The 25642-nt window shown below is 40.6% G+C and overlaps 1 protein-coding gene across 5 annotated transcripts in view; it reads right to left on the bottom strand.

Annotated features, from left to right (window-relative positions):
• si:ch211-266k8.4 (TBC1 domain family member 10B) overlaps positions 1–25642 on the bottom strand; it is an 81952-nt gene that overhangs the window by 31976 nt on the left and 24334 nt on the right. For all 5 annotated transcript variants that reach the window (XM_018704175.2, XM_018704177.2, XM_018704176.2 and 2 more), the window contains exon 11: positions 600–704. In XM_018704175.2, the coding sequence (XP_018559691.1) occupies positions 600–704 (105 nt within the window). The remainder of the gene's footprint in view (positions 1–599; positions 705–25642) is intronic.

Below are 25642 nucleotides of genomic sequence, written 5' to 3'. Positions count from 1 at the left end.
AAAAGTCTACAGTAAGGTATTTCAATTAATTGACTTAAGTTCTTTAAAAATGTTTAAAAATAGAGAACAGTTGGATATACTTTATTTATGTGATAGCATGATAAAAGAGCAACAATCTTTCTCTGACAAAAAATTCTCTGACTTCTACAGACGGCATTTACTGTGTTTGGTAAGTTGTGTATTGACTTTACTGGCAAAACTGGAAACATGCCTGTCAGATGCCTGTAGAGCTGCACTTGCCTCTGGTTATCTTATGGTTTAAGACTTGATAAGTCTTTAAGTTATCCAATTGCAAACAGTCTGGCTAAAATATTACCAAGACATATTCTGTGACAGAATACTCTTAGACAGGCTTGTACTTGTCAAATATTTGCATATGACTATGCCCTGTATTGAAACTGATGAATTGATAGAGATTTAGTACCACTGCCACCACCTTTTTCTTGTATTAGCTGAGAACATTCATCAGACAGGCTAAGATTTGAGAGGTCTAAACCTGTTGTGTAGACAAACATTGTAATGACACACATGAAAAACATAAGAAGACACTTGTATAATACAAATGCACCCAAATACATGCACACAACACACACACTCACCTTTCTCAGTATGTTTCTCTCCCTCTGACAGCACTGATACACTTTCTTTCTCTTTCCCCCCACTGATTTGGCTGGACAGTGTAGCCTTCGGCTTCTCACTTTGTTCTGAAAAGGAGACAATCCCAAATTCAATACACACTATTATGGTTAGCACCACTAGGCGCACAGAAGCAGTATCTCAGTTTCAGCTGGAGTATGTCTTCTTTTGGTTGTGTGTATGACATAGTTTTACTGACAGGTTTAGAGGTATACCTCCGCTAACTAACACACTTTGTTTTTTTCTTGTAAATGAATGAAAGGTATATTTATATTTGGTGTCACTCACCAAAACCGACACTAATAAACTAAAGATATTGTTTACTGCTGCACTACCTTTGCTGAAGCACTACTGCAAATAATAGTCACCTCTTCCTGTCTGTCAGTGGAATAATTTGAATCCATTGGCAGGAATATGTATCATGTTACCCATGTACACTGATGATGATGATGATGAGGCTGGTGGCAATGATGTGCATGATGATAATACTTTATTGTCAGACAAGTCTGACAATACTTTCAAGTGTGAGAATTTTTTCTGTACATTTGATCTGGCCAGAGCAGTGCCTATTGAAGAGGTGCATGATTTTTGTGATTGTAATGTTAAGTTTAAATAACAACATTCAACTATTTTACCTTAAAATAGTCAGAATAATTTATGATGGCACACTGATCATCATCATCTCATCATATACATGACAAACAAAATGGGGACCAACATACAAAACCAGAAAAGCTTACTAAGTTCTCTTCAATAAACCGAAGAACATTGGTGTACCTCAGTTTCTGAATCTCACCCTGGCATGTCAAAATCTGAAGCACAAGTGCATTTGTTTGAAAACTTAAACATGCAGGTAGATAGTTTTGTCAAATATACATGTTGCCATGGCTGCTGTGATGCACAGAGTAACATTGAAGTATGAAAACAGAGAATGGAAATAGCACAGTTTCAATATTATTGTTAAAAAACAAAACAACAACAATAACAACAACAAAAACAAATAAAACAAAACTTGTTAAAACCTTTTAAATCTCATCGGTTGGTCAGTGCCACTTCATGTAGATGTGACCATCGCAGTTTGTGCTAAACATTTCAGTTTACAGCAACTGGGATATATTACTACTACTACTACTAAATTTCTGCAGTATGTACAACAGGAACAATTTTTTGAATTCCAGTACATAATTGTCTTCATTTTGTCACAGTAAGGCTATTTTGTCTCTGCCATTTGTGTTCCTGAGATGCTGCTGGCTTCTAATTCTAACAGTTATTATCAGTATTAAACACAAGCTCCAAGGATAAGGGTTCTGCCAGTGAGGTCTTTGTAGAGTCCTGACTAGGGTTATCTTTGATGTTAAAACAACTCCATTTCCCAGGCACACCCCTCCCCCTCATATAGCCCATGGCTCTCTCCCTTTGCTTCTTGTCTCTCTCTCCTTCCTTCCCTCCCTCCAATCTATCTCAATCACTGTCAGACATCGGTTAAGGAGAAGTTCCCCTCCACAGCCAAATGCCAACTTCAAAACATGGACATGTCACAGCACGTTTCCTGTTAGCCATCCAAGGACCAACTGGATGAGAACATATGGCATTAGCTTATCCAGTCTTTGAAACAAATAAAGACGGGTAATTAGTCAAGTATTGTAGATCTAACATAACTTTCCTCTCAATTAATTAATTTTATATTACTTTCATATTATAGGTTTATACCAAGAATATGACAAAGCATAATAAAAATGGATTTGAGCATTGTATATTATACTACATTATACATAATAGTGCATGTTGTTAAAAAGTACAAAAAAGTTACACAAACAGAAAAAAAACATAAACACATATACTACTGTGTGTATACTGTGAAGTTTTCATAGAACCAATATAGTCAAATACATACACACACAAACACACACACTACATACACATTAACACTGATGAGCTCACCTGCAGTTTCTGTATGACTCAGAGTTGTAAGAAGGTCTGAATGACTGTGTATGTGATTTACTGCTGAAACAGACAGGTATTTCTACCCTTTCTGGAGCTGCCACCCTGCCGTCAGAGTTTATTCTCACACAGTTTAGATGCTTTTTTAAATGTGCTTTAAATGTGAAAATACATTGCATTGTTTGAATCAACTGTGTCACTACATCCTCTGATGCATTAATAGGACAATACTGTACTGCAGGAAGTAGTACTGTATATTTCTATCAGGATGGTGAAACAAAGGCAAGTAACACTGGATGACAGACTAGTTGGTCAGAGCTTCATGCTACAGCAAGATAGAAAAACATTAAGGGAAACAGAAGTAAACAGTGGCTTCAAATGATGGAGGACAAGCACAGTCTCCTGACTTAAACCCCATGGAGATGGTTTGGGATTAACTAGACAGACGGTGAAAATAAAGCAACACATTTGTAGGAACTGCAGTGTTGGGATTAACTTTCCAAACAATATTTCATTTCCATTGTAGAAAGAATGCCATGAGTGTATTCAGCTGCTGGATAAGTCAAAAATTTAGGTTAACTTTGAGAGGATTTGAGCTTACATGATAACTTTATAGAAAAGAATTTTCATTAATTTATTCTGTGCTCTATTGAGAGATAAGACTGCAAATTATCAGTAACAGCTGGAATTAAAACTGCAAGCAGTGTGCACAGTGGCAGCCACGGGGTCAATGCATGTCGTATGACATGGCTCTGAGATTGCTTGACTGCTGACAGAAAGAATGAGTTAAAATTTGCTTACTGTGTCCATCTGCTGCATTTTTATATCATGAATGAAGGCATCCACATGCACATATAGCACTAACAGGGGCTAGAGCCTCTTTGGTACCCTCTTGGCTGGTTTTAATTGGTGTTTCTGACCTTGTGTGAAATGAATCTTTGCCAACCTGCTAGGAGTAGTACACTGAAGTATAACACATATACATATAATTTCCTGTTGCCAGTATGTGGCACTATGACTATGCCTATATATTTGCATATAGATGTCTTCAGGCCACTCTAATCAACTCTACTCTAATCAAATGTGAAGTCTGGGGCAGATCGGACAGTGTTTATGTGAGTTACAACAACTTCCTGTTGAATTGCTAAGTATTAAAATTTGCCACGTCATAATTGCATTTTAGATGAAGATCTGACTACATTTCAGTTCTAATTAATAATTACTAATTCATAATCTTAATAATTATTAACAGAGCAACATATTACAGGCTTTCCTCTGACAGCTGTCAGACAATCAAATAAGTCCACCAAGGAAGAGTCTCAGCTTATGCCAAAATAGAGGTTTAGACTAATGCTATAATAACAGATGCTAAAACATGAACACACTGTGCAGACACACATAAACACCCTGTTCTTATACAACACAGTAATGACAGAGCCAAAGACATGTTTGCAAACCACTGACAACAAAACATCACATGGATGTGCATGACACTTAATATCCCACATAATACATACAGGTGAGTTATAGGAGGTTATAAGAGATATAAGTTGCACCTGAACTCTAAAATAGTCCAATCTGAATTTTTTGGTCAAAAAACAGCAAAAAACATCACAATCATAACTGGACAGATGGATTAAAACTTTGGTGATCCCCTGACTTTTTGCTTAGTCCCAAAACTAAAACTTGTCTAGTACTTTTTTATGTGCGTTTTATGTTCAAATACCTGCAAAACTAATGACATCCCCATCAGCCTCAGCTGTGCTGTGCGTTAAGCTCTAAAGAGCAAATGTCAGCTAAACTAAAAAGGTCAACATCATTGTTATCATTGTCATTGTTAGTGTTAGTATTTAGCTCAAAACACCACTGCACCAAGTACAGATCACAGAGCCACTCTTTCAAGACTTTCTTTAAAACGTGTGTTGATTTTTGATTTTTGATTTTTAAGCCTTTATTTGACTGTCAGTATAGATGGTCAGGAAACATGGATGAGAGAGGGTTATGACATGCAACAAAGTGCCCTGAGCCAGGAGTCGAACTGTGGAGATTGTAGTTATTTGGCTTACATCTTAACTATTAGGCTTCCAGGGCCTGCCAAACACCATGCTTAACAATTGGCAAGGTGTTCCTTTCATCAAATGCTGGATTTTTGGTAGCCAAATTCTGTCTCAGCCCCACAGGACTGCTTCAAAAGCACTTTCTAGAGGTAGCTTCCTGTGAAGACTGATTTGAGGAATAGACTTCGACAGCTTACATCAGTAAGTGCACTGATGATGTTGCAGTAGCTAAACCCATCACCTTCCGGGAAAACCAGAAACCATGGCTGATAACAGAGGTTCAGACAATGGTGAAGATTGGAGATGCAGAGAGAAAGCAGCCCTAAAAGCAGCAAACCTAGCATTGTGCGGCCTCGAGACAAGCAAAATGCAATTATACACAGAACAATATCAACAGCCTCTTTGCTGGTAACTGAGACACACAGTACTTGTGGAAGGGCATCCAGGCTGTGACAGGCTACATAGCCCTACCACATATGACTGACTAAGGCCACCAAACTGATCAAATTAATTTGCACACGCTCTGCTGTATCACAAAGCAAACTACTTCAAACAGGCTTTTACACATTACAGTTCAAATATTAACTTTTTCCCCCAAATGTTCAAATTTTGAATAAAAGGTGACAGCCCTGCTACAGACAGTGGGAGGAAGACCATCTCCAGGCACAAAACAGAACATCTCTCAGGCCCAAGGATCATACTCCATAGCGTTCACATCTACCATCAGGAAGTGCTTCGAGAATCAGGCCCCGCAGCACATTATATCCGGTCTCTGCATCACATTTGAACTCTACACAGCCTTGGGGTTTGTTTACCCCTCCAAACATTCCACTGAAGATGCTGTAATATCTGCCCTCCACCCAGCCCTTTCCAATCTGAAAAGAAACAATGGTAACGCCAGAATGCTGTTCATTGACTTTAGCTCATCAGTAAACACAATCACTTCACAACAGGCCTAAACATCTCCCTGATCAACTGAATCTTTTGGTACACCACTCTCAGTCCAGATTAGCAACTAAAAATCCTACACCACCACACTGAGTACCGGCACTCCCCAGGCCTGTGTACTCAGCTCACTCCCTTTCTTTCCTGACCTTTCAGCTCCAACTGCATTATTAAGTTTGCTGACCACACACCACTAACCATCAATGGCATTGCTGTGGAGAGGGTCAACAGCACAAAGTTCTTGGGAGTAGTATGGAAACTGCAAGGTAAGACCTTATTGTGAACAGTGAGCACAGAAGAAAGAATGAGTGTTTGTCCCCCCCTGTGAAGCAAATCTATGCAACACTGTGCACCAGGAAGGCCCCAAGTACAGTATGGGATAACATGAAAATTTCATGTCATAATAATCCTGGCCGATAATCATGAAAATATGCTTTAAACTCTTGAGATTTTGAACTGTTCTTAATGGGCTGTGGCTAAATTGCAAAACTATCCCACCCACCCCAGCCACAGCGTCTACACCCCCTTACCATCTGGCAGAGGTACACAAGTATCAAGACCTCCTCTGGTTGGCTGTACAAAAGCTTCTTAAGATACTCAACGGCTTGAGGGCCAAATGGCCCATAAGAGATGATATTTTGTTCATGTGTATTTTACATACTGTATATATGTACAAATGACAATGATGATGCACTGCAAACACTGTCTCATTTAAATACATACTGCACAAAGTACAGTGTAGCTTAGTATACAGAGGATCAGGGTCAAGTTGTCATTTAGTTTAAGATGTATGACTGTTGGCTTCTGTTTTAAGTCACAACCAGCATGTATACCCATGTATGTACACAAACAAACACAAACGTATGGAAACAAATTACATGGCACAAACATGATGATGTGGTAACATAAAGCTATTAAATTAAAACATATGGTCAAAATCACAACCCGTGCACACACAAACAGTTGAGAATGTCTGTGTTGGTGAGCTCAGCTCTGGGGGTTTCTCTCTGAGTCAGGGATATAATGAGAAGGTATGAATGACAGTGTGTGTTTTACTGCCCACTCTCTCTCTCTCTCTGCCTCTCCCTCCCTCTGTCAAAGTCAGTTTCAGATGACAGAGTACTCTGCTGATTCCTCAGTGTCCAGGAATTAATGCTGATGACACACAGCCTTTTGAAGGTTGTGTTTTGGTATATTTGAAGTAGCTGCTGTCCTCTGGGAGTTGGCAGGGCAGCACACCTGTAGCTGGGATTGAATAAACTCTAATGTAAGGCTAGGCTCAGCAGATCCTGTGGCCTGGGAGCTCACTGACACTGCTCACTGGCAGCTTTGAAGTGCTGATCATTTACAGAAGGGTAAAAATAAGAAAAGAAAACAAAGTAATGGACATAGACAATCTCCTGAGGGATAAAGATGAAGATGCAGACAAACTGAAAGATTCCACTCCTATATTAGCGAAAGACCTAACCAACAGGAACAGAGAAAATAAGAAATGGGTTGTGTTCACACCCAATGTGTTAGTAACTTAAATGTGACACCTGAAAATGAGACCCTCTCTGCTCTCTCAAAGAAACTTTTAAAGACAGTTTACATAGAAGGAAATGTAATCTAAGCCAACATAAAAGAAAACAGAGAGAACAAGGTTTTATAGGACTAAGGAGAGAAGATGTTATGCAGCAGTTCCTGAAACTGGAAAACCTTGCATAACATAGAGACCTAAGGGCAAACGGCATTTGGACTAATGTACTCTATTACCATAATTCCCGGACTATTGAGCACACCTAAATATAAGCCGCACCCACTAAAAAGAAAAAAAAAGTACATTTATAGGCCGCACTTGCGTATAAGCCGCAGGTGTCTACATTGTAACATATTTACACATTCATGTTGCCGTCTCCAACGTCTCACCATCGATTCATTGATGCCAAGCTTAAGTGCAGCAGCTCTATTTCCTTTTTCAACAGCCAGATCAATTGCCTTTAACTTAAAAGCTGCATCATATGCATTTCTTTGTGTGTTTTCCATGATGGGGGTGTGTGCATTAAGCGCAAAATGACTGATCTGAAGAATTTAGTGTGAGTGCGTTTGATCTAATTTGAACAGTTTGGTCCACTGTGACCTCTTCGGTAATTTCATTGGTCTGATGTGACGAGGCCAAATGTTTTGGTGGCGTGAAGTTCATCAGCCCATAAAAATCTATCATTGTTTAAGCCGCAAGGTTCAAAGCGTGTGAAAAAAGTAAGCGGCTTATAGTCCGGAAATTATGGTAAGCATTTGATCTTCACTGTGATGAAAAGCAAGAAGGCTCATCATGCTGAGCTCATATGGGCTGAAATCAGATTAGTTAGGACTGCCACCAGCTTAACCTCAAAAAAAGATCACACCCCTGCAGGGCAAAAAACACAATGATGTAAATTACATGACATTTAATGTTGAGCTTCTGAAATGAGCAGGGGCAACACCTCATAAAGCAAATGCCACATATCTAATGAATGAACCACTTGTAGGTTCCTCATTAATGAAGCCTTAGCTTGACGCTCTACTGATTCCCTCTTGTAATGCACATCACTGAAGTGAAAAACTCCATAGGATTCTCTCGATTCAGTTCAGCTCTTAAAAAAGGAAAATTAGAGTATGAGAGTGTGAGAGGTCAAAAAACTGTGTGGCTCCACTCCATGTTGCCTGACTCAATGTCTGATGCAGAAACCACACCCCACCAATACCTAAGTGTTAACAAGCAATTAAATATGTAAATTTACTAGAGAGCCTCAGCACACTCACTAATATCACAATATCCCTTTAAATTATCCACAGACATATTTTTAAATGTTATGAACTAAACCACAACCCTATCACTCTCAATACATATGAATTTTAATTATTTTAATCTGTAAATATTCCTTTTGATCTCAATAAACATAAATTACTACTAAAAATATGAACTAAAGTTTCCATCCACATATGAATTAAATAAAAATGAATTTAGGCTTCATTAGGCTACATTACCCAGCCCCTAATCATTATCAGTGTCCTTGAAACAATTACTCAAAAAGTGTAAACTTAAACTAGAGGAGCCTAAATAATATTATTACTGAGTAAAAGAAGTTCTAAAAGAAGTTGTTCTTTGCCCCATTCAAATGAGGTCTTTAGTCTAGAACAGTCCATCAGTTATCTTCTGATTCCTGAAGAAGACATAGCTTTGTTATAGGACGTCCACAATCAGAACCACGTCACCAACACAGAAGTTTCCTTCCAGGGGTAGACCATTGCTGACGTTCTTGGAGCGGTGTCAGATATTCCTTGCACCAGCATTTCCAGAAGGCATCCACAAGGTACTGCACCTGTCTCCATCGGCGATTGGCATACTGGTTATCCTTCTAAAATACTCCTGGTGGTAACTCAGGTTTGACCTTGAGCAACAACAGATTGTTGGGTGTTAGGGCCTCTAAATCACTGAAGGTCTGATGAAGACTTTGTGATGGGCCTGCTGTTAATAACTGCCTCGGCTTCACAAAGTAAGGTGTGGAGACCTTCTTCATCCAAAAGCTGCTCTTTTACAGCGATGTTCAGGATTTTCCTAAGGGAACCATCTACATCCGTGGTGAGAACCCGCTGGTGGATTGAAATGCCACTGAACACCCCTTTGTTGGAAGTGTTTCTCAATCTTGGTAGTGTTCCACTTTTTGATTGCTTTCTTTATCTCACTGTCAGCTGACCTGTAGTTAAGATAGACTTTATTCATCCCACTTGTGGGAAATTTACATGTTACAGCAGCAAGAAACAAAAGTGACAAAAATAGAAAAATAAAGATATAATACAGAAAAAAAAAAATAAAAATATAAGAAAGGCACAGAAGGTAAAAAAGGGTAAAAAAAAAGTTAAAGTGCAGCAATCAGCATTAAAAAAGTCTGTAATAAACAGAAAAATGTGCAGTTGTGAAATGTGCAGTCGTAATATAGGAAAAATTGTGATAATCATTGAGCTAGATGAAATTATGTGCAAATAAAGTGACCAGAAAGTGGAGTCCAGAGTTTCAGATTTATTGTTCGGTCAGTCTGGTGTTGTACAGCCTGATGGCTGGAATGAATGACCTGCAGTAGCGCTCCTTCTTGCACTGCGGATGCAGCAGTCTGTTGCTGAAGGAGCTACTCTCCCAAAGTCTCATGCAGGGGGTGGGAGGGGTTGTCCATAATGGATGTCAGCTTGGCCAACATCCTCCTCTCACCCACCTCCTCAATGGAGTCCAGAGAGGAGTCCAGGACAGAGACAGCCCATCTGACCAGCTTTTTCAGTCTCTTCCTGTCTCTCTCTGAGCATCCACTGCTCCAGCAGACCACTGCATAAAAGATGACAGAGGCCACCACAGTCTAAAAGGTCTTTAGCAGTGACCTGCACACTCTGAAGGACCTCAGTCTTTTCAGCAGGTGGAGACGACTCTGGCCCTTCTTGTACAGGACTGTGAGACCAGTCCAGTTTATTGTTAATGTAAACACCGAGGTATTTGTACTCCTCCACGATGTCAACGTCCAAACCCTGGATGTTCACCGGTGCAGTGGAAGATGACTTCCTGCTGAAGTCAATCACCACCACCTTCGTCTTGCTGGGGTTAATGTGCAGATTGTTCTTGCCACACCAGTCGACAAAGTTGGTACTGTACTCCAGTACTACTATACTCCAGATCGTTCCCCTGAGAGAGACACCCAACAATGGCTGTGTCATCTGAGAACTTCTGGAGGTGGCAACTGTCAGTGTTGTGTCTGAAGTCTGATGTGTACAGGGTGAAGAGGAAGGGGGATAGTACTGTACCCTATGGGGTCCCTGTGCTGCAGACCACCACATCAGACACACAGTCGCGAAGCCTCACATATTGCGGTCTGTTGGTGAGGTAGTCGGTGGTCCAAGCAGCCAGGTTACAGTCCACTCCAGATCTTTCCAGCTTTCCCCTAAGCAGAGATGGTTGGATGGTGTTGAATGCACTGGAGAAGTCGAAGAAGGTGACCCTCACAGTGCTTGCAGTGTTGTGCAGTGTGAAAGACGTCTGTGTAGCAGGTAAATGACAGCAGTCTTCCACACCAATGCCAGGTCTGTAGGCAAACTGCAGGGGATCCATCACATCATTCACTAGGTGTCGGAGGTGGCTCAGGACGATCAGGGCCCGTAGCCTTCCTCGCCTTGATCATCCTCAACTCCCTCCTCATCTGGTCAGATGTGATGGAGAGGCAGGGAGGGGGAGTGACCCCTGCCGAAAGTGGTGCGAGGATCATTCTGGTGGAGTGGGTTGTGGGTATGAATTAGAGGCGCCATAAGGTCTGGGATCATGTGGGTGGGGGAGGGGACAGGGACAGGTTCAGTTCATTTGTCCAAAAAAAATGAAAAATAGGTTCAGTTTGTTTGCCCATTCTCTGTTGCCAGATTCTGGGCCTTGTCCACTGTCCTTGCTGTGTCCAGAGATGGTTTTTAGGCCTCTCCAGACCTTTTGTTCCCCTGAAGGCGCTCCTCCAGCTTCCTCCTATAGCTGTCTTTGCCCCTTCTTATCTCCCTCCTCAGCTCCTTCTGCACCCTCTTCATCTCCTCCTTATTCCCAGTTTTAAAAATCTGCTTCTTCTCGTTCAACAGGGTTTTTAATTCTGGGCTCACCCAGGGTTTGTTGTTGAAGAAACACTGCACCTTCTTTGTAAGCACAATGTTCTCCATGCAGAAGTTTATGTAGTCCGTGATGCAGGTTGTCAAACGGTCAATGTCCTCCCCATGTGGACCACACAGCACCTCCCAATCCGTGGTGTCAAAGCAGTCCCCTCAGAGCCATACTGGCCTCCTCAGTCCATCTCCTCACATACCTTTTGGTAGGTGGTTGTTTATTTACCAAGAGGTATGTAAGCAGGGACCAGATGCACCAGGTTGTGGTCAGATTGACCCAGTGGGGGGAGGGGTGAAGAGCTGTATGCATCTTTGATGTTTGCATACAGCAAGTCCAATATCCTGTTGTCCCTAGTGTTGCATTTCACGTACTTGAGTGAAAGTGGGGAGAGTGGAGGACAGGGAAGCATGACTGAAGTCACTGGAGATCAGTAGCAGGGCCTGGGGGTGTGATGTCTGGAGTTGTGATAGAACAGTGTGTAGGAGCTCGCAGGCCGCAGTGGCATTTGCTTGAGGGTGGGGTGGGGGGGTTATAGCTATAACATGCGAGAACTCCCTCGGGATGTAGTATGGCCACATGCTAACTGCTAGCAGCTCAATGTCCCTGTTGCAGAATTGCTCCTTTACCCTGATGTGACCTGGGCTGCACCATCTGTTGTTCACAAACATCACAATGCCCCCTCCTCTCTTCTTACCACTCTCCTTGGCTTTCCTGTCCGCTCTCACAAGCTGAAACCCATCCAGTGAAACATGCGAGTCTGGAGTGAGTTCATTCAGCCACGATTCAGTGAAGCACATGAGGCTACACTCCCGGTGCTCCCTCTGCAGCCCCGTTTTCTTCTCCTTAGTTCCACGCAGATCTCCGATCTTGTTCCCGGGAGTACTTTTCTGTTGCTCAGTGCTAACAGCTGATCCTGGTTGTAAACAATGGAGCCGTGACTGAAAGGGTCTCCGGATGCCGTTTCAAAGAGTCCAAGCAGTAAAAACACACATATTCCTAACCTCGCCAGTTGTACATCCATAGGAGTAAACTTCTGACTAAGGTTGGTGACAGAAAAGATGCGACAAAGTTCAAAAACACATAAATGAGCTACCGTATCTAGTAGCCAGAGTGACAGGCGCCATCTTGAGAAGTTGGTTCCATCATCTGAATACATCTCTCTGACTTGTCCTCTTCTGGCAAGAAATCTTCTGATTGCATTGAGACATGCATCAGTGTCAAGTGAAGAGGCAACTTCTAGATGCACAGCTCTTATGACAAAGCATGTGAAGATAACGCCATATGTCTTTACTTGCCCTCTTCCTCTTTTAACTAGGAATGGGCCAAAGTAATTGATGCCAACTCTTGTGAATGGAGGATCGTCAGGCAGGGCCCTGCATGTCAGTAGATCTGACATGGGTTGGTTGCCGGCAGCTCCATGTAGTCTTTTACAGATTACACATTTGGAGAGGAACCTTCTGATGGCTCTATTGGCTCCAGGGATCCGGAAACATTGACATAGCTGAGCCAACATGTGATTCCTTCCAGCGAACTCTATCCTCAAGCATTGGACTTAGCTTAAAGAGTGAGCTAGTATTCTTTACCCTATAATGTTCCTCCAGCATAGCCAAATCCTCTTTGAAACTCCCTCTTCCAACAGTACTTCACCACTTCTGTTTCTGCTTCCACCAAGTCATCACAAGTCTGGTTCTTTCCTTTCAAAGCTTTCTTGAAATCAATAATTTTGCTTTCTCCACCTAATTCCTTTAGATCATTTCTCTTTTCTTTAAGCTCTTTCAGCAAGTCCTTGAGTTTCAGAAACCAGGCTACAGAACGCTTCAATGCTGTCCAAGAGGAGTAGTGGTTCATCCACTGATCCATGATATCCTTTGGCTCTTGTGCCTGAATGATGTGCATTTGAGTCACTCTTTTGGCCTCTGGGTCATCAATATCCAGCATTCGAGGATTTGGATTTTTGGGCCACTGGTCCTGTGAGCTAAACAAGAAACTTGGGCCTGAAAGCCAGCTCTGTCCAGCTGCAGATGCCAAAGCTCTTCTAGCTTAGCCACTGAGATTCGGTTTGCAACAATTCCTGTCAGTGTGTTTGTCTCCACTATGTCACTTCCACCTCTGAGTGGTCCGTTCACTGTCCAGCCTAGGATCGTTCTCACGGCGTAATGGTCCACTGTCCACACTGTTAACCACTTGCAGCGGGTCCATAGCCTTGGGAACATTTGCTCCTATGAGCAATCCAACCTCTGCTTGGATAGTGGGAATTCTCTCCTCTTTTACGTGAGGCCAACCTATATTGTATTGGATATTGTCCTTAGTTACAGGAATGTCTTTCTGTGAATACACCTCAGAGAATTCCACAAACTGGTTGCTGTCCAAGCTGCTGATCTCCAGACCAGTCACAACGCGCATGTTCACAACTGATTCATTCCCCATTGTTCGCAACAAGATGCTTACATTGCATCCATTCATGTTCAGTTGGTCTATGAGCGACTCTGTATCGAAAGAAGCTGAGCTACCTGGATCCAAAAACGTGTACATTGTCACTGTCTTGGTTCCGTTTTGTGCCTTGACACACACTGGAATGATCAAAAGAACACAATCTTCCTTACCGGCCCCAGTGACACCAAAGGTTTCAGCTGTTTGTACAAGGGCACTTGATACAGATTGCTGTCCACATCTTTCCTTTGTTGATTCTTCTTTTGAATCTTTGTTCATAATGTGCAGCAGTGTGGGGTGTAGTCTAGAGCATTCTTGACACTAAAGCTTCTGTTTGCAGCTGCTACTCATGTGACCATGCTTCAAACATGAAAAACACAAACCTTTCCTTTGCTTAATCTTGTCTTTGTGGAGCATGCTCTTGAATTTTTTGCAGACTGTGAGGCTGTGTTGCTCTCCACTACAATAAACACAAGGTTTTGCACTGGCGTCCACTGATGCAGGCTGAGTTTGAGATTTTGTTTGTCGATTTCCGTCTTAGGGGGCGCAACAGCCGTTGTGAACACCTTCTTTGGTTTGAGTGTCCCTACATGTTGTTGTTTTGGTTTTTGTTTTACAGGATCTTTTGTGCTTATGTTGGCGTCCTTTATGTTTCCATAGAGTGGGTGCAAAAGATACTTAACTTGCTGGTTCACAAAGTCAACAAAGTCCTTAAACTTAACTCTTTTCTTTTTCCTTTCTTGCAGGTCGCAGGCAGATTTCTCCAGGATTCTTTGAGTTTATATGTTTATATGTTTGCTAGTACCTTTATATTAGCTGTATTGTCCAAGTCTTCCATGTAGCTGATATCTCTCATGGTGTTGGAGCAGCCTGTGAGGAATAATGAGAAGGACTGCAGACACAACAGCAACACCATCCTCTGGCTTGAATGCCGGCCAATCCAAAGCCTCCTTTATGTAGGTCTCTGCGATCTTGAAGTCATCACCAAAGAACTCCTTTAACATCTGTTTTGCTTTAGTATATCCTGCTGAAGGTTCCATGTGGATGCAGCTCTTAACCAGCTCATGTGGTTGTCCACTTGTACACCGTAGCAAAAACTGAAGGTGATCACGATTGTCATTAGTGCGGCTTTCAATTCCATGTTCAATGGCTCCAATAAAAGATTTGTATTCCAATGGGTCTCCCTTAAATATTGGTGATAATAATGGTGAGATCTGGAAGTAGAGATGCTTTGTGATTCTTCACAAGATACTCTGTGACATTGGCCTGCTGAGAGATAGTTTGGCAAAGCCCATCAAGCACTGGCCCTAATTTCAGTTTTTGGTGCAGATGTGGCCATTTGAACAGTTGCTGGTGAGCATTATATTTAAAGCTGGATGCTTTAAATGTGTCCTGTGATGGTAGTTGTAAGGTAGGTTTTGTAACTGCTTTACCATCCTTCTGATCAGCTTGAGTGATGCTATTGTCATCTTGTGTGTTTTTGTATTTCTGCAAAACCTCAATCTTGACATTGGACTCAGCAAGCGCTGTCTGCATTGCGTGCATTTCCTTCTTAGCTTCTATTGCAGCTTTATCCTCTTTTCTGGGCTTCAAACTCTGCTTCTCGTTTTTCTTCAGCCTGCAGTTGAACCTCTCTGAATCTTTTCTCTGCATGCCACTCTGCTTCTTCCTTTTCTATGGCCAACTTTTCCTTTAAAGCTGTGGTCTTTGCTTTTAATGAGGCCCACTCCATTTCCGCCTTTAATCTGACTGAAGATGATGACGACACTGAACTTCCACATCGTGATGAAGTTTTACTTTGACCTTACCTTTGACAACATAGACCTACTTGCCTGCAGGTGCTACCTACACTCTTCGGCCCGCTCAGCATGTTTCAAAACATCTTTCATCCATCCTTCACAGCTCCAAAAGAAGTCATCCATTAGATCATTTTTTGGATCAAACCAGCTCTTTTGATCATTCACAGTATTCCTTCTCAACCATGAATTTCTGCAGACCAGAATTAAGCTCTTGAAATTCTTCCTGCAAACCACTAAAGTCAACATGAAGCTTATTTTTTTTTTTACAGTGTTACCATTTGCATTGTCTTCCATTAATTGCTCAATTTGCTTCTTCAAGCTAGTTAACTGGGATAGCTTGGACCTGCATGCCTGGATTTGTCTAGCCTTATGTTCTTCTGCAGCTTTCTCAGTCATTTTTACTGTCCGTTTTCCACTCTCTTCTTCATCCATAACAAGCCAAAGTTCCACTTTTAATCAATAATAATGTCAAAGCACTGTAGTGTTCCACTTCGTCATTCAACCGAAGAACGATCCCTTTTTCTTTTCAGTTACTCACGTACATCAGCGCAGCTGTCCTCCGCAGACCTGCATCAATTAACGATCCATCGCCGAGCAGAGATGCGCTGGTAGTTTCTTTTCTTTTCCAGATGCCACCGTGTAGTTTCCTTATCCTGTTATCCGTATTCGGTCAGGCCGTTCCACGTAAAGTTAATCCGTGAAGAGCAAGTTTTTTGACTAATGTAGGTTCCTAATTAATAAAGCCTTAGCTTGACGCTCTACTAATTCCCTCTTGTAAAGCACATCATTGAAGGGATTCTCTCAATCCAGTTCAGCTCTGAAAACTAAATTAATAATAAGAACAGATACAATCTCAAAACATCTGTCTCAAGGCTTAGAAACACACTTCATGTTGGGCTTTACTGCCATTTCAATCTCATCTCAAACCATCTCAGTACATCATTTCAAGGATCTAAAGGAAGATCTGGGGCTCCTTTATGAGGTTCTAGTGGTAATGGGGAGGTTCTATATGTCCATTAGGAGGTTGAAGTAGCCCCTGAGGAGGCTGTAGATGTCTTTTTAGGTTGTAGTGGTACTTTAAGAGGTTCCAGTAGTCCATTATGAGGTTTCAAGTGGACCTTTAAGAGATTGTAGGGCCCTCTAGATGGTTAAATACCTATGGGAGATTGCGTGGTGATGTATTAAACAGCTTTCCCCATCACAAACAAAATCAGGGAATGTCTTTTGGAAGAACACTGTTCATCCGTCCCGCTGAGTTTATGACAAGGAGTACTGAAAATGTTCTGGAAGGTTGTGGTGGAGTCACACTCAGGTAGCGATATGACAAGAGAAACCTGATTCACTAAATGTCAGACTAGTTTTATATTCATTAGCTGAAAATGATTAACCCAATAAAGTCTGCATAGAGCTGGGCTGTTTTAGCTTCATGGCCATAAGCTTTCTCATTGTTTCACTTTCACAACTATCAAAAAAAAAAAAAAAAACTTCAGCAGACAAAGAACTAGCTGGTGAACAGAATTGGACAATGAACCAAAAACAAGCTGAAGACAGCTGAGAGTAAATATTGGACTAACATTTATCAGGTGATCAGAAACATGAACTGAAATGATGGTGTAATGTGTCTGCTGAATGTGCAAATAGGAAACTGTTTGATTGCACTTTAAGCATAACATTTTACAGGGTAAATACAACAACAACATAAAGCGGTTTAGATATGTGCACAAACAAAGCATAAACATTAACAAAGTCAGTGAAAGACATAAACAGCAACCACACTGATGACCGATCAACTGAAAACATGTCTGAGGAATTATCAGCCTATTGCTGCAGTTTTCCTGAGTAGAGGCCATAATTTCTTGGTTGGTCCTAATGACATAACAATAGACAGCGATGAGAGCTGGTGAAACAGTTTGTTATTTTAGACCACTGGAGAGGACTGTGCCTCGAGCTCCAGTCATTCCGTGTCCCTTCTCTGCACACAATACAAAGGGCTGTTCAACCTTTTACTACAGGGTACAGAATGCAAGCAGGAGAAACACTGGACAAAAATGATCAAGACAAGTGGAAGGAGACAGAAATAAATGAAAAGGGAGGTTTTCACTTTTCCACTAAGAAAAATGGTGCAATAATAACTAGGTGTCTTGTGTATTTAGAGATAAACTTGACTTGGAAAATTAGTATCAACAAATATCAACAATATCCTAAAAACACCAATTTATTAAATCTGTGATGAGAGCTTTATTAAACTGAGATCAATCAACCATTTTGTCACACAGTCACTTACTCTAGTCTATACACTAGTCTATTCTACTTTTCAAACTTCAATTTTTAACCCAGAATTTTTTGTATGACATCTCAGTGAAGTTAAGAATTCCCTACAATGCATCTTAACCCTCTGTGCATACTACTATTGGTTCTATACCTAATGCTATGACTTCTTATTACTGTGTGTGTGAAACTGGAAGCTGAACAAAGGTATTTGCTTCTTATTCAGTTGGGCTTAACAAGATTTATCTACAATGTGGGCAGGAAGCAAGGGCATGTAGTCATTTTATCAGTCTAACTCAACATCAAAGCTGTTTATAGTTCAAAGCCCTCAGCAGCCATTGTCTGATTTCTCTAAACTCACAGAGGTTAAATAAAGGGTATTACAATAGTCAGTGAACCAGCATGTAGTACTTGATGTGACTTGGCTGAAAGAAGAACTTAGTTTGCCTCCATGGGAATTACAGTTTTTTAATTTGCTTTATTGGATATACTAAGTCATATATGTATTAGGCTGTGTGGGACCAGACAGTGGTGACTCAGATGACAACAGGACTGTAAACTGTATAATTAAATATTAATATGCATGCAGCAGTTTGACAGTGATGAACTGCTTTATTTCACCTGTATACCAACAACTGAGACAATGGATGTATTTAGCCTATACCAATAAAGATGGAAAGACAGACAGAAAGCGTAAAATATTGGCAAAAAGAAGGGTGACGACAAAAGAGAAGGATGATAAAATATTAAAGTAGAAATTATGAGTGAGAGGAAGGGGATTTCTAAAGAGGATATAATACACTTAAAAAGAAAAACACCTACTCTTAAAAAAACTTCCCAGAGGAAAGCTCCTCTGCCTCATTCTTATGCTGCATTTTTAACACCCCTCTATAACATGATCTTTGTCTGATCTAGGGAACATTGTCAGGATGCTCTAAGCCTTACAGCTGATGTCACTGGCACATGCTCACATGTGTGTGTGTACAGTTAAAGTAATTAAGGGAAAAAAGTGTTGGAGAGTAGGCTGGAGAGAGGTTAGTGTTCAACACGTGGAGGAAAGTAGATAGAGGTTGAAGAAACACAGCCAAATATTCTTACATATGTGTAAGAATCAGACTGTTGTGGAACATTTTTATTATTGTCAAAAAATCCAATGAAAACCCAGAGACTATTTTATCTATACATTCTGGCTGCACTAATGTAACAGCTCCAAGCCCATGGGTTCCATCTCTAGACATAAATCTCACCAAGCACTGTAGTTTGTAGCAAACTTAACTCTGTGGAATTATAGTGCCTATGTGGGGGACTATTTTCAGGTGCAGATACACATTTGGAATTCTAGTGAGTATTTACAGCAGCAAGACATTGTATGTGGGGCTGACTTGATATAAAGTACACTATGTGCATTCACGGTGATGCAGGGTACAAATACAGGATTTCTATGGTGTTCACCAAATTACGATTTGACACTTACCAATTATCAGATGATGAGCTTTTCAACTACAGTAGCTGGCAGTAGTGACAGTGTTTGCTACAGTTCTGATGGGGCAGACTACAACCAGCTTCCTGTATGACATAACAGTCCACTGTCGTAGCAATCCTACTTTTTATTCATAGAAGTGCATCTCCACTCAGATAATTCAGAACATTTTTACATTTTGCATTTTCCTCCATTAGGCATTTGGGTAAAGAATTTGTGAGGTCATGGTGACCTTGAGCTTTGACGACTAGATTCTATTCACTTGATCCTCGAGTCTGAAGTGAACATTTGTGCCAAATTTCCTAACACTGAAATTCCCTCACAGTGTTACTGAGATATGAGAATGGGACAGATGCACTGACAACCTGAAAACATAATTCCTCTAGCCCCTGGCTGTAATCAGTGTGCAGAGGCATAATAAAACAATGAGTACACATGCACAAATTCCATCATTCGCACATAATCACAGATGCAACCTTAATTTAGTTCTCACTTTGGACATGAATAAGACTCTGACCTAAGGCTGCAAAATATTAGGAAAACATGCAATATGCAATATCACTGTTGAATATTGCGATAACAATATGACTTGCGAAAAATTAAAAAATACTTCAGTATACAGTGTTAATGTCATTCTGCTTTGAATTGAATTGAACAGTGAGTAGGTTTTGCTGACACTGAAAAAAATTAATGCATCACGGGGGTGACTTTAAGTTCTATCCTTTCAAAATCACTGGCACCACCATTGTAACCACTGGCCCAGGATCATGACTTTTAATTTGGCTAATAACATTTTAAAAAATTACATTCTTAATGAAGAAAATGGTTCTTTTGCTGCTCTCTGCCTCTTCACACACTTGTGTGAGGCACCGTTCTCTTGGGATTCAAAGCCCGTGCAACACTTGAAGAGTGGAGAATCCAAACAATATACAAATGCTTATGAGAATAATTATTATGCACTTTCTGCTTGCCTACTATTGTCAGCAGACAGTATGTTTAGCCAGCCTAGCACTCTGATTGTACTACCATAGCTACATAGCTAGATTTCCTGATTGATATACACATCAGAAAAGATAGCATGTCATTCCTACACTGTGTGAGCATTTTGCTGTGACTACTCACTAGCAAAACAATGCTTTAGCCAGTATATACCAAAATGTCCAGTGGAAAATCTTCCAAATTGATTGTGACATATAAAATAAATTGACAACTGAAAGAATAACTTATTTTGGACTTACTTTGACAAGTATACTGTTTTCGTTTTCGTTGCTGCAGCTATTGACGGTGTCCGGGTTCACTTATAATCAATACTGCACCAATTCGAAAGATGTTGATGCCCACCAAGATTAATGATCAAGTTAGTTGGTTTAATGATTTATGTACTTCAGCCCTTGACTTTTCTGCTCCATACGTACCAGGACTGTCCAAGTTATTAATTCAAATCACTGGATCAGTGACAACATCAGACAACAAAGGAGGGAATATAGGAACATAGACCCAAAGTTTCTGTAACTAGCTTGTAAATCCTTTTCTTCCTGGCATTTCCATCTCATTTCCTAATGACTGAAAATGTTTTATCTTTTTTGTTGGCAAAATTGATAGTCTGAGGTCCAATTTTTCTTAAACTGTTTTACCTTCTGCCCCATTCAGCCATCCTATTTTACTATCTGAATTGGTTCCTTTTAAACACCATAGCTCATATGCATGCCTCCCCCAGTCTCTGTAATACATTTGCCACCAAATTCCTAAAATCCACGCTTCCTGTCCTAGTCTTCTCTCTATTACCATTATCTCTATATCCAGGGCTGTACTATTTTAATATTGTCAGCCACTAAAATCCACTCTTAACCAAGCCCGTTAGAGAATCATTTCCAAGCTACCCTTTTTATCCAAAAACCTTAAAAAATTGTTACAGGACCAACTCCTCATGACGTTGTAAAATCCTAGAAAAATTTCAATCCTGCTTTCATCACAAGCATTGCACTGAGACCGTGTTACTAAGACTGACAAATGACATTCTTAGATGAAGAATAAGGTGAATATTCCATTCTTATTCTACTTGATTTGACAGCTGCCTTTGATACGATTTTACTTGAAAGGTTGCATAACCAGGTAGGCACTTCTGGTACAGCTCTGAACTGGTTTCAATTTTATTTGACCATATATTTTTAATGGTATGATATGTATCAATGATCATGTGTCCTCCTCAGCTCCCCTGCTATTTAGAGTCCTCTGGGTCATTTTTTCAGCCACTTTCAAGTCATATCACTGTTGTGCTGTCATGTTGATGACACACAAATCTACTTCTCTGCTAAACCCAAAAGCCTGAATCAACTGTCCTCCCTCCATGATTGCTTAGCCACCACCAAAGATTGCATGTCTCTTAATTTCCTACACCTGATAAAACAGAAATTCTTTAAATTGGACCTTATAACTTTGGCACTGCAGTTGATCAGTTTATTGATCCATTTCACTAAAACATGAAATCTACTGCTAAGAATCTTGGTATTATCTTTGATCAGTATCTGTTTTTTGACTATCATGATTCTAAGCTTGTCCAGTCCTGTTTTCTTCAGCTAAGAAATATTGCTAGAATTACATGGATCTCAAACTACTAATTCCCACTTTTATTTTCTCCCATCTAGATATTTGCAATTCTCTCTACATATGCCTCAGACAAGCTATTCTTCATTTACAGTTGGTTCAAAATGCAGCTGCCAGGCTATTGACTAAAGTAGCACACATTACCCCAATTCTTGCATCCCTCTACTGACTTCTGGTAAAATTTAGAACATACTGTTGATTACATGTAAGGTGTTGCATGACCTTGCCCTCAGTTACATTTCTGAATTCCTCGTTTTTCATTCCATTTCTCAATCAGTCTAATCCTCAAATTGTTTTATTCATCCCCTTCTCCAAATGCGAAAACAAAAAGTGTTTTAGCCCCAACTCTCTGAAACTCTCTAAAACACTTTTTTTCAGTTTTAGGCAACTTCTAAAAACCCATCTTTATAGGCAAGCCCTTTTATAGACCGCTATTCCTGTCTTATGTTTTGCTTTGTTTTAGTTTGGCCAGTCTCTCACTGTGATGTTTTTTTATTGTAATATATAACTTTGTAGTGGACTGAGTGTTGTGGATTTGTTTATTTTTCATGCAAAGCAAACTGTAACTGTGATTCAAAAAGTGCTATATAAATAAAGCTTTACTTACTTACACACACAAAGTGCAAAGAAATGAATAGTTCCCTTAGTGTGTTGGTAAAACAATGGCTTAAGAGTGAGAAGGCCACTAGGAGAATAGGAGGAGTGGGGAGGGAGTGTGGATGGAGGAAAAAATAAGAACAAAGAAAAGACAGAAAGGCAGTAAGTTCAGAGGTGGGCTTAAGTTGGGAATGCAAATTTAAATTAGTGGTATATCAGGACTGGCATTAGCTCCAGCTGTTTGACAACGGACAGAACTATGTAGTGGTAGTACTACTACTAGTGTAGTATTGGTACTGTTGATATTACTGATACTACTCAGAGTAGTACTAATACCACTGACACTGCTGGAACTTGTTTCAATTTGTTTTCTGATGTGTGTGTGTGTATGTATATATATATATATATATATATATATATATATATATATATAATATATATATATATATATATACACACACACACACATCGATCAGCCACAACATTATCAACACTGGTGGATGAAGTGAATAACATTGATCATCTCGTTATAACACAATGTTCTGCTGAGGAACCTTTGGTCCTGATTCATCTGGACGTTACTTTGTCACGTACCACCCAAACCAAGCACACACCCCTCCAATGGCAACAACACTTCCCAATGTCAGGGGCCTCCCCCAGCAGGATAATGTTCCCACCACACCACAAAAACTGTTCAGAAATGTCTCAAAATGTCTGTTGCCATTGGGGGTGTGTGCTTGGTCTAAAACAATGTTTAGGTGGATGGTACCTGTCAAAGTAAGATCCAGATGAATGAAGGACCCATGGTTCCTCAGCAGAACATTGTATTGTAACACAATGATGAATGTTATTCACTTCAGCGATCAGTTGTTTTAATGTTATGACTAATCAGTGTATTTACGCAGTGTGTGTGTGACTCAGTGATTACATGAGTAAATCATGAGCAGGTTAATAATAAATGTCTTTATTTTATTAATATTTTATGAATGAGAATGAGACTCATTGTGAAACACAAAGGAAATGCAGTGTATCTGATGCCCTGCACTGACAATAACTGGTCATCAAAAATTAACCTCCAAAACAACAGCAGATCAGTTGTAACTATTGCAGAATAGTAATGAACAGTTAGGAGCTGCCACAATGAGCTGTTATATGAAGAGCTGCACGTGAGAGGCTGCATGCAACCGACTTCTCAGCAAGACAACCAACTGCAGTTACTGTGTACTGATGTGTGGAAACCTACTCAAACCATGCACAACATTAACAGTTGTTAATAACATGATGGAACAAGGCTGTTTTTGGCCTGACTACATTATTTCTGTTAACAAAGGGAGTATTCACTGCCCCATCAACCAAATCAACCAGGACTAAAAAAAGAAAAATGGAAAAGAGAAGAAAAAATACATAACTGAGACAAATAGCAGAATGATGCAATAGAGAAAGGAATCAAATGAAAGAAAGAAAATAGGATGGAGATGGAAGGAGAGATGTTGGAGAAAGACAACACAGAGAAGAAGCACATAATGGAAGGGAGTGGGCCCTTCGCTCCTGATCCCCACTGACCTGTGAGTTTTGACCCCTACCACACCCTGTCATTCAGAGCCTGCCTCCTCATGCGCCTTAAGGCCTACTGCAAGGTCAAAGTTCACTCCCAGAGAGCAAAGGTCTAACACAGACTCGAGGAGTGGGGGTACATGAAGTTGAGCTCTCAGAAATAAGTAACCCATAATGCAAGACAGGGTAGGGTAACTGCTGACATCATCACAGTTTTAATACTCTTAAGACAGCAAGAGTGGGAGAGAAAGAAAGGGAGCACTGTTTTTTTAAAAAGGACACAGGGATAACTAGAGGGTAGGGGAGGAGAGTGAGAGCACAACAAAGGAACCAAAACAGCCAGATCTCTGTACTGCAATTACAGCTGACAAAACTAAAATGATGAGAAATCTAAACAGAGTCTGGGGCTTCTAATTTAAACTCCACAAGTTTAATATTTCATTGTGTTACTTTATGGTGATGGCTAAATACAGCTGAAGATGTTTGCCTCTTTAATCGCCTTTCAGTCCAGCCTTCCAATTTCTCTGTCGGTCAGTGTGTATGTGTGTGTGATTCTAGAGACTGGCTGCATGCATGCATACAGCCATTTCAGTGTGTGCATTTGACTAGACGGAGAGTGGAGAGTGGAGCAGAATACAAACAATGCTGCTTTATCCTCATGCATGAACACAAATACACAGCACACACACATACACACCGTTTGTCCTTTTACCTCAATTATATAGCAATACACACATACTCCAGGATAGCCACAGGGGCTCCACAGGGTGTAACAGCAGAACAGGGCATAAGGAAGAGAAGGGTACTCCTGGAAACAAGGCAAGAGCTGGACCCTCACACATACACATATACATATACATACACATGCACACACGCACACACACACACGCATGCACGCACGCACACACACACACAGAAAAGCAGGCAAGCAGACAAGCCTTCAGGATTCAACCCTGGAGGAAAGTATTCAGGGGCTTGGCAGGATCTGAGCCAACACTGCTTTCCTTTCTTTTCCTTTAAAAAGATTATCTTCATACCCTCTCATCTCCTCTTCTATCTGCGGCTTCCAATCCCATCATCTAACACATTTATTCACAAATCACAAATAATTAATTCTTCTCCTAATTTCATCTAATTAAGGACCGTGTGCTAACAAGCGCAGAATCCATAACCAGCTGCCTGGTTATAATTTAACAGGGGAAAATGAGGACATGCAGACCTTTGTTCTCGTTTTATTCTTGGTCACCTCCCTGAACGAGGCCCCTTTTGATTACTTTTTGTTACTCAATTTAGCCAGATGGCCAAGTCTATGAAGAGTCCTGGTGGCCACTGTGGGATCAATGAAAGCTGTGGAAATGGTTTTATACCCTTTCCCTGATCTATGTGTCACCACAATTTTATCACCAGTCTACAGAGAGTTCCTCACATTTCATGGCTTGGTTTTTGTCATGTAGGGTGAATTGTGGGACCTTGTATCCACACATGTATGCTTTTCTAGACAATGTCTGCTCAGTTCAACTTGAGACAGGTAGACTCCAGTCAACATAATATATAAGGAAAATAGGATGCACTACACTTTGAAATGCTACAGCAAAGGGCCTGAATACCTTTGTAAATAAGAGAGTTGAGGTTTTGATTTTTACTAAATTTGCTAAATTGTTTTTTACAAAGTTTTCACTTTGTCATTATTATA

Source organism: Lates calcarifer, linkage group LG10, assembly GCF_001640805.2.
Source record: "Lates calcarifer isolate ASB-BC8 linkage group LG10, TLL_Latcal_v3, whole genome shotgun sequence".
NCBI classification, from domain to species: Eukaryota; Metazoa; Chordata; class Actinopteri; family Centropomidae; genus Lates; species Lates calcarifer.
This window is presented reverse-complemented; position numbering and strand designations above follow the sequence as displayed.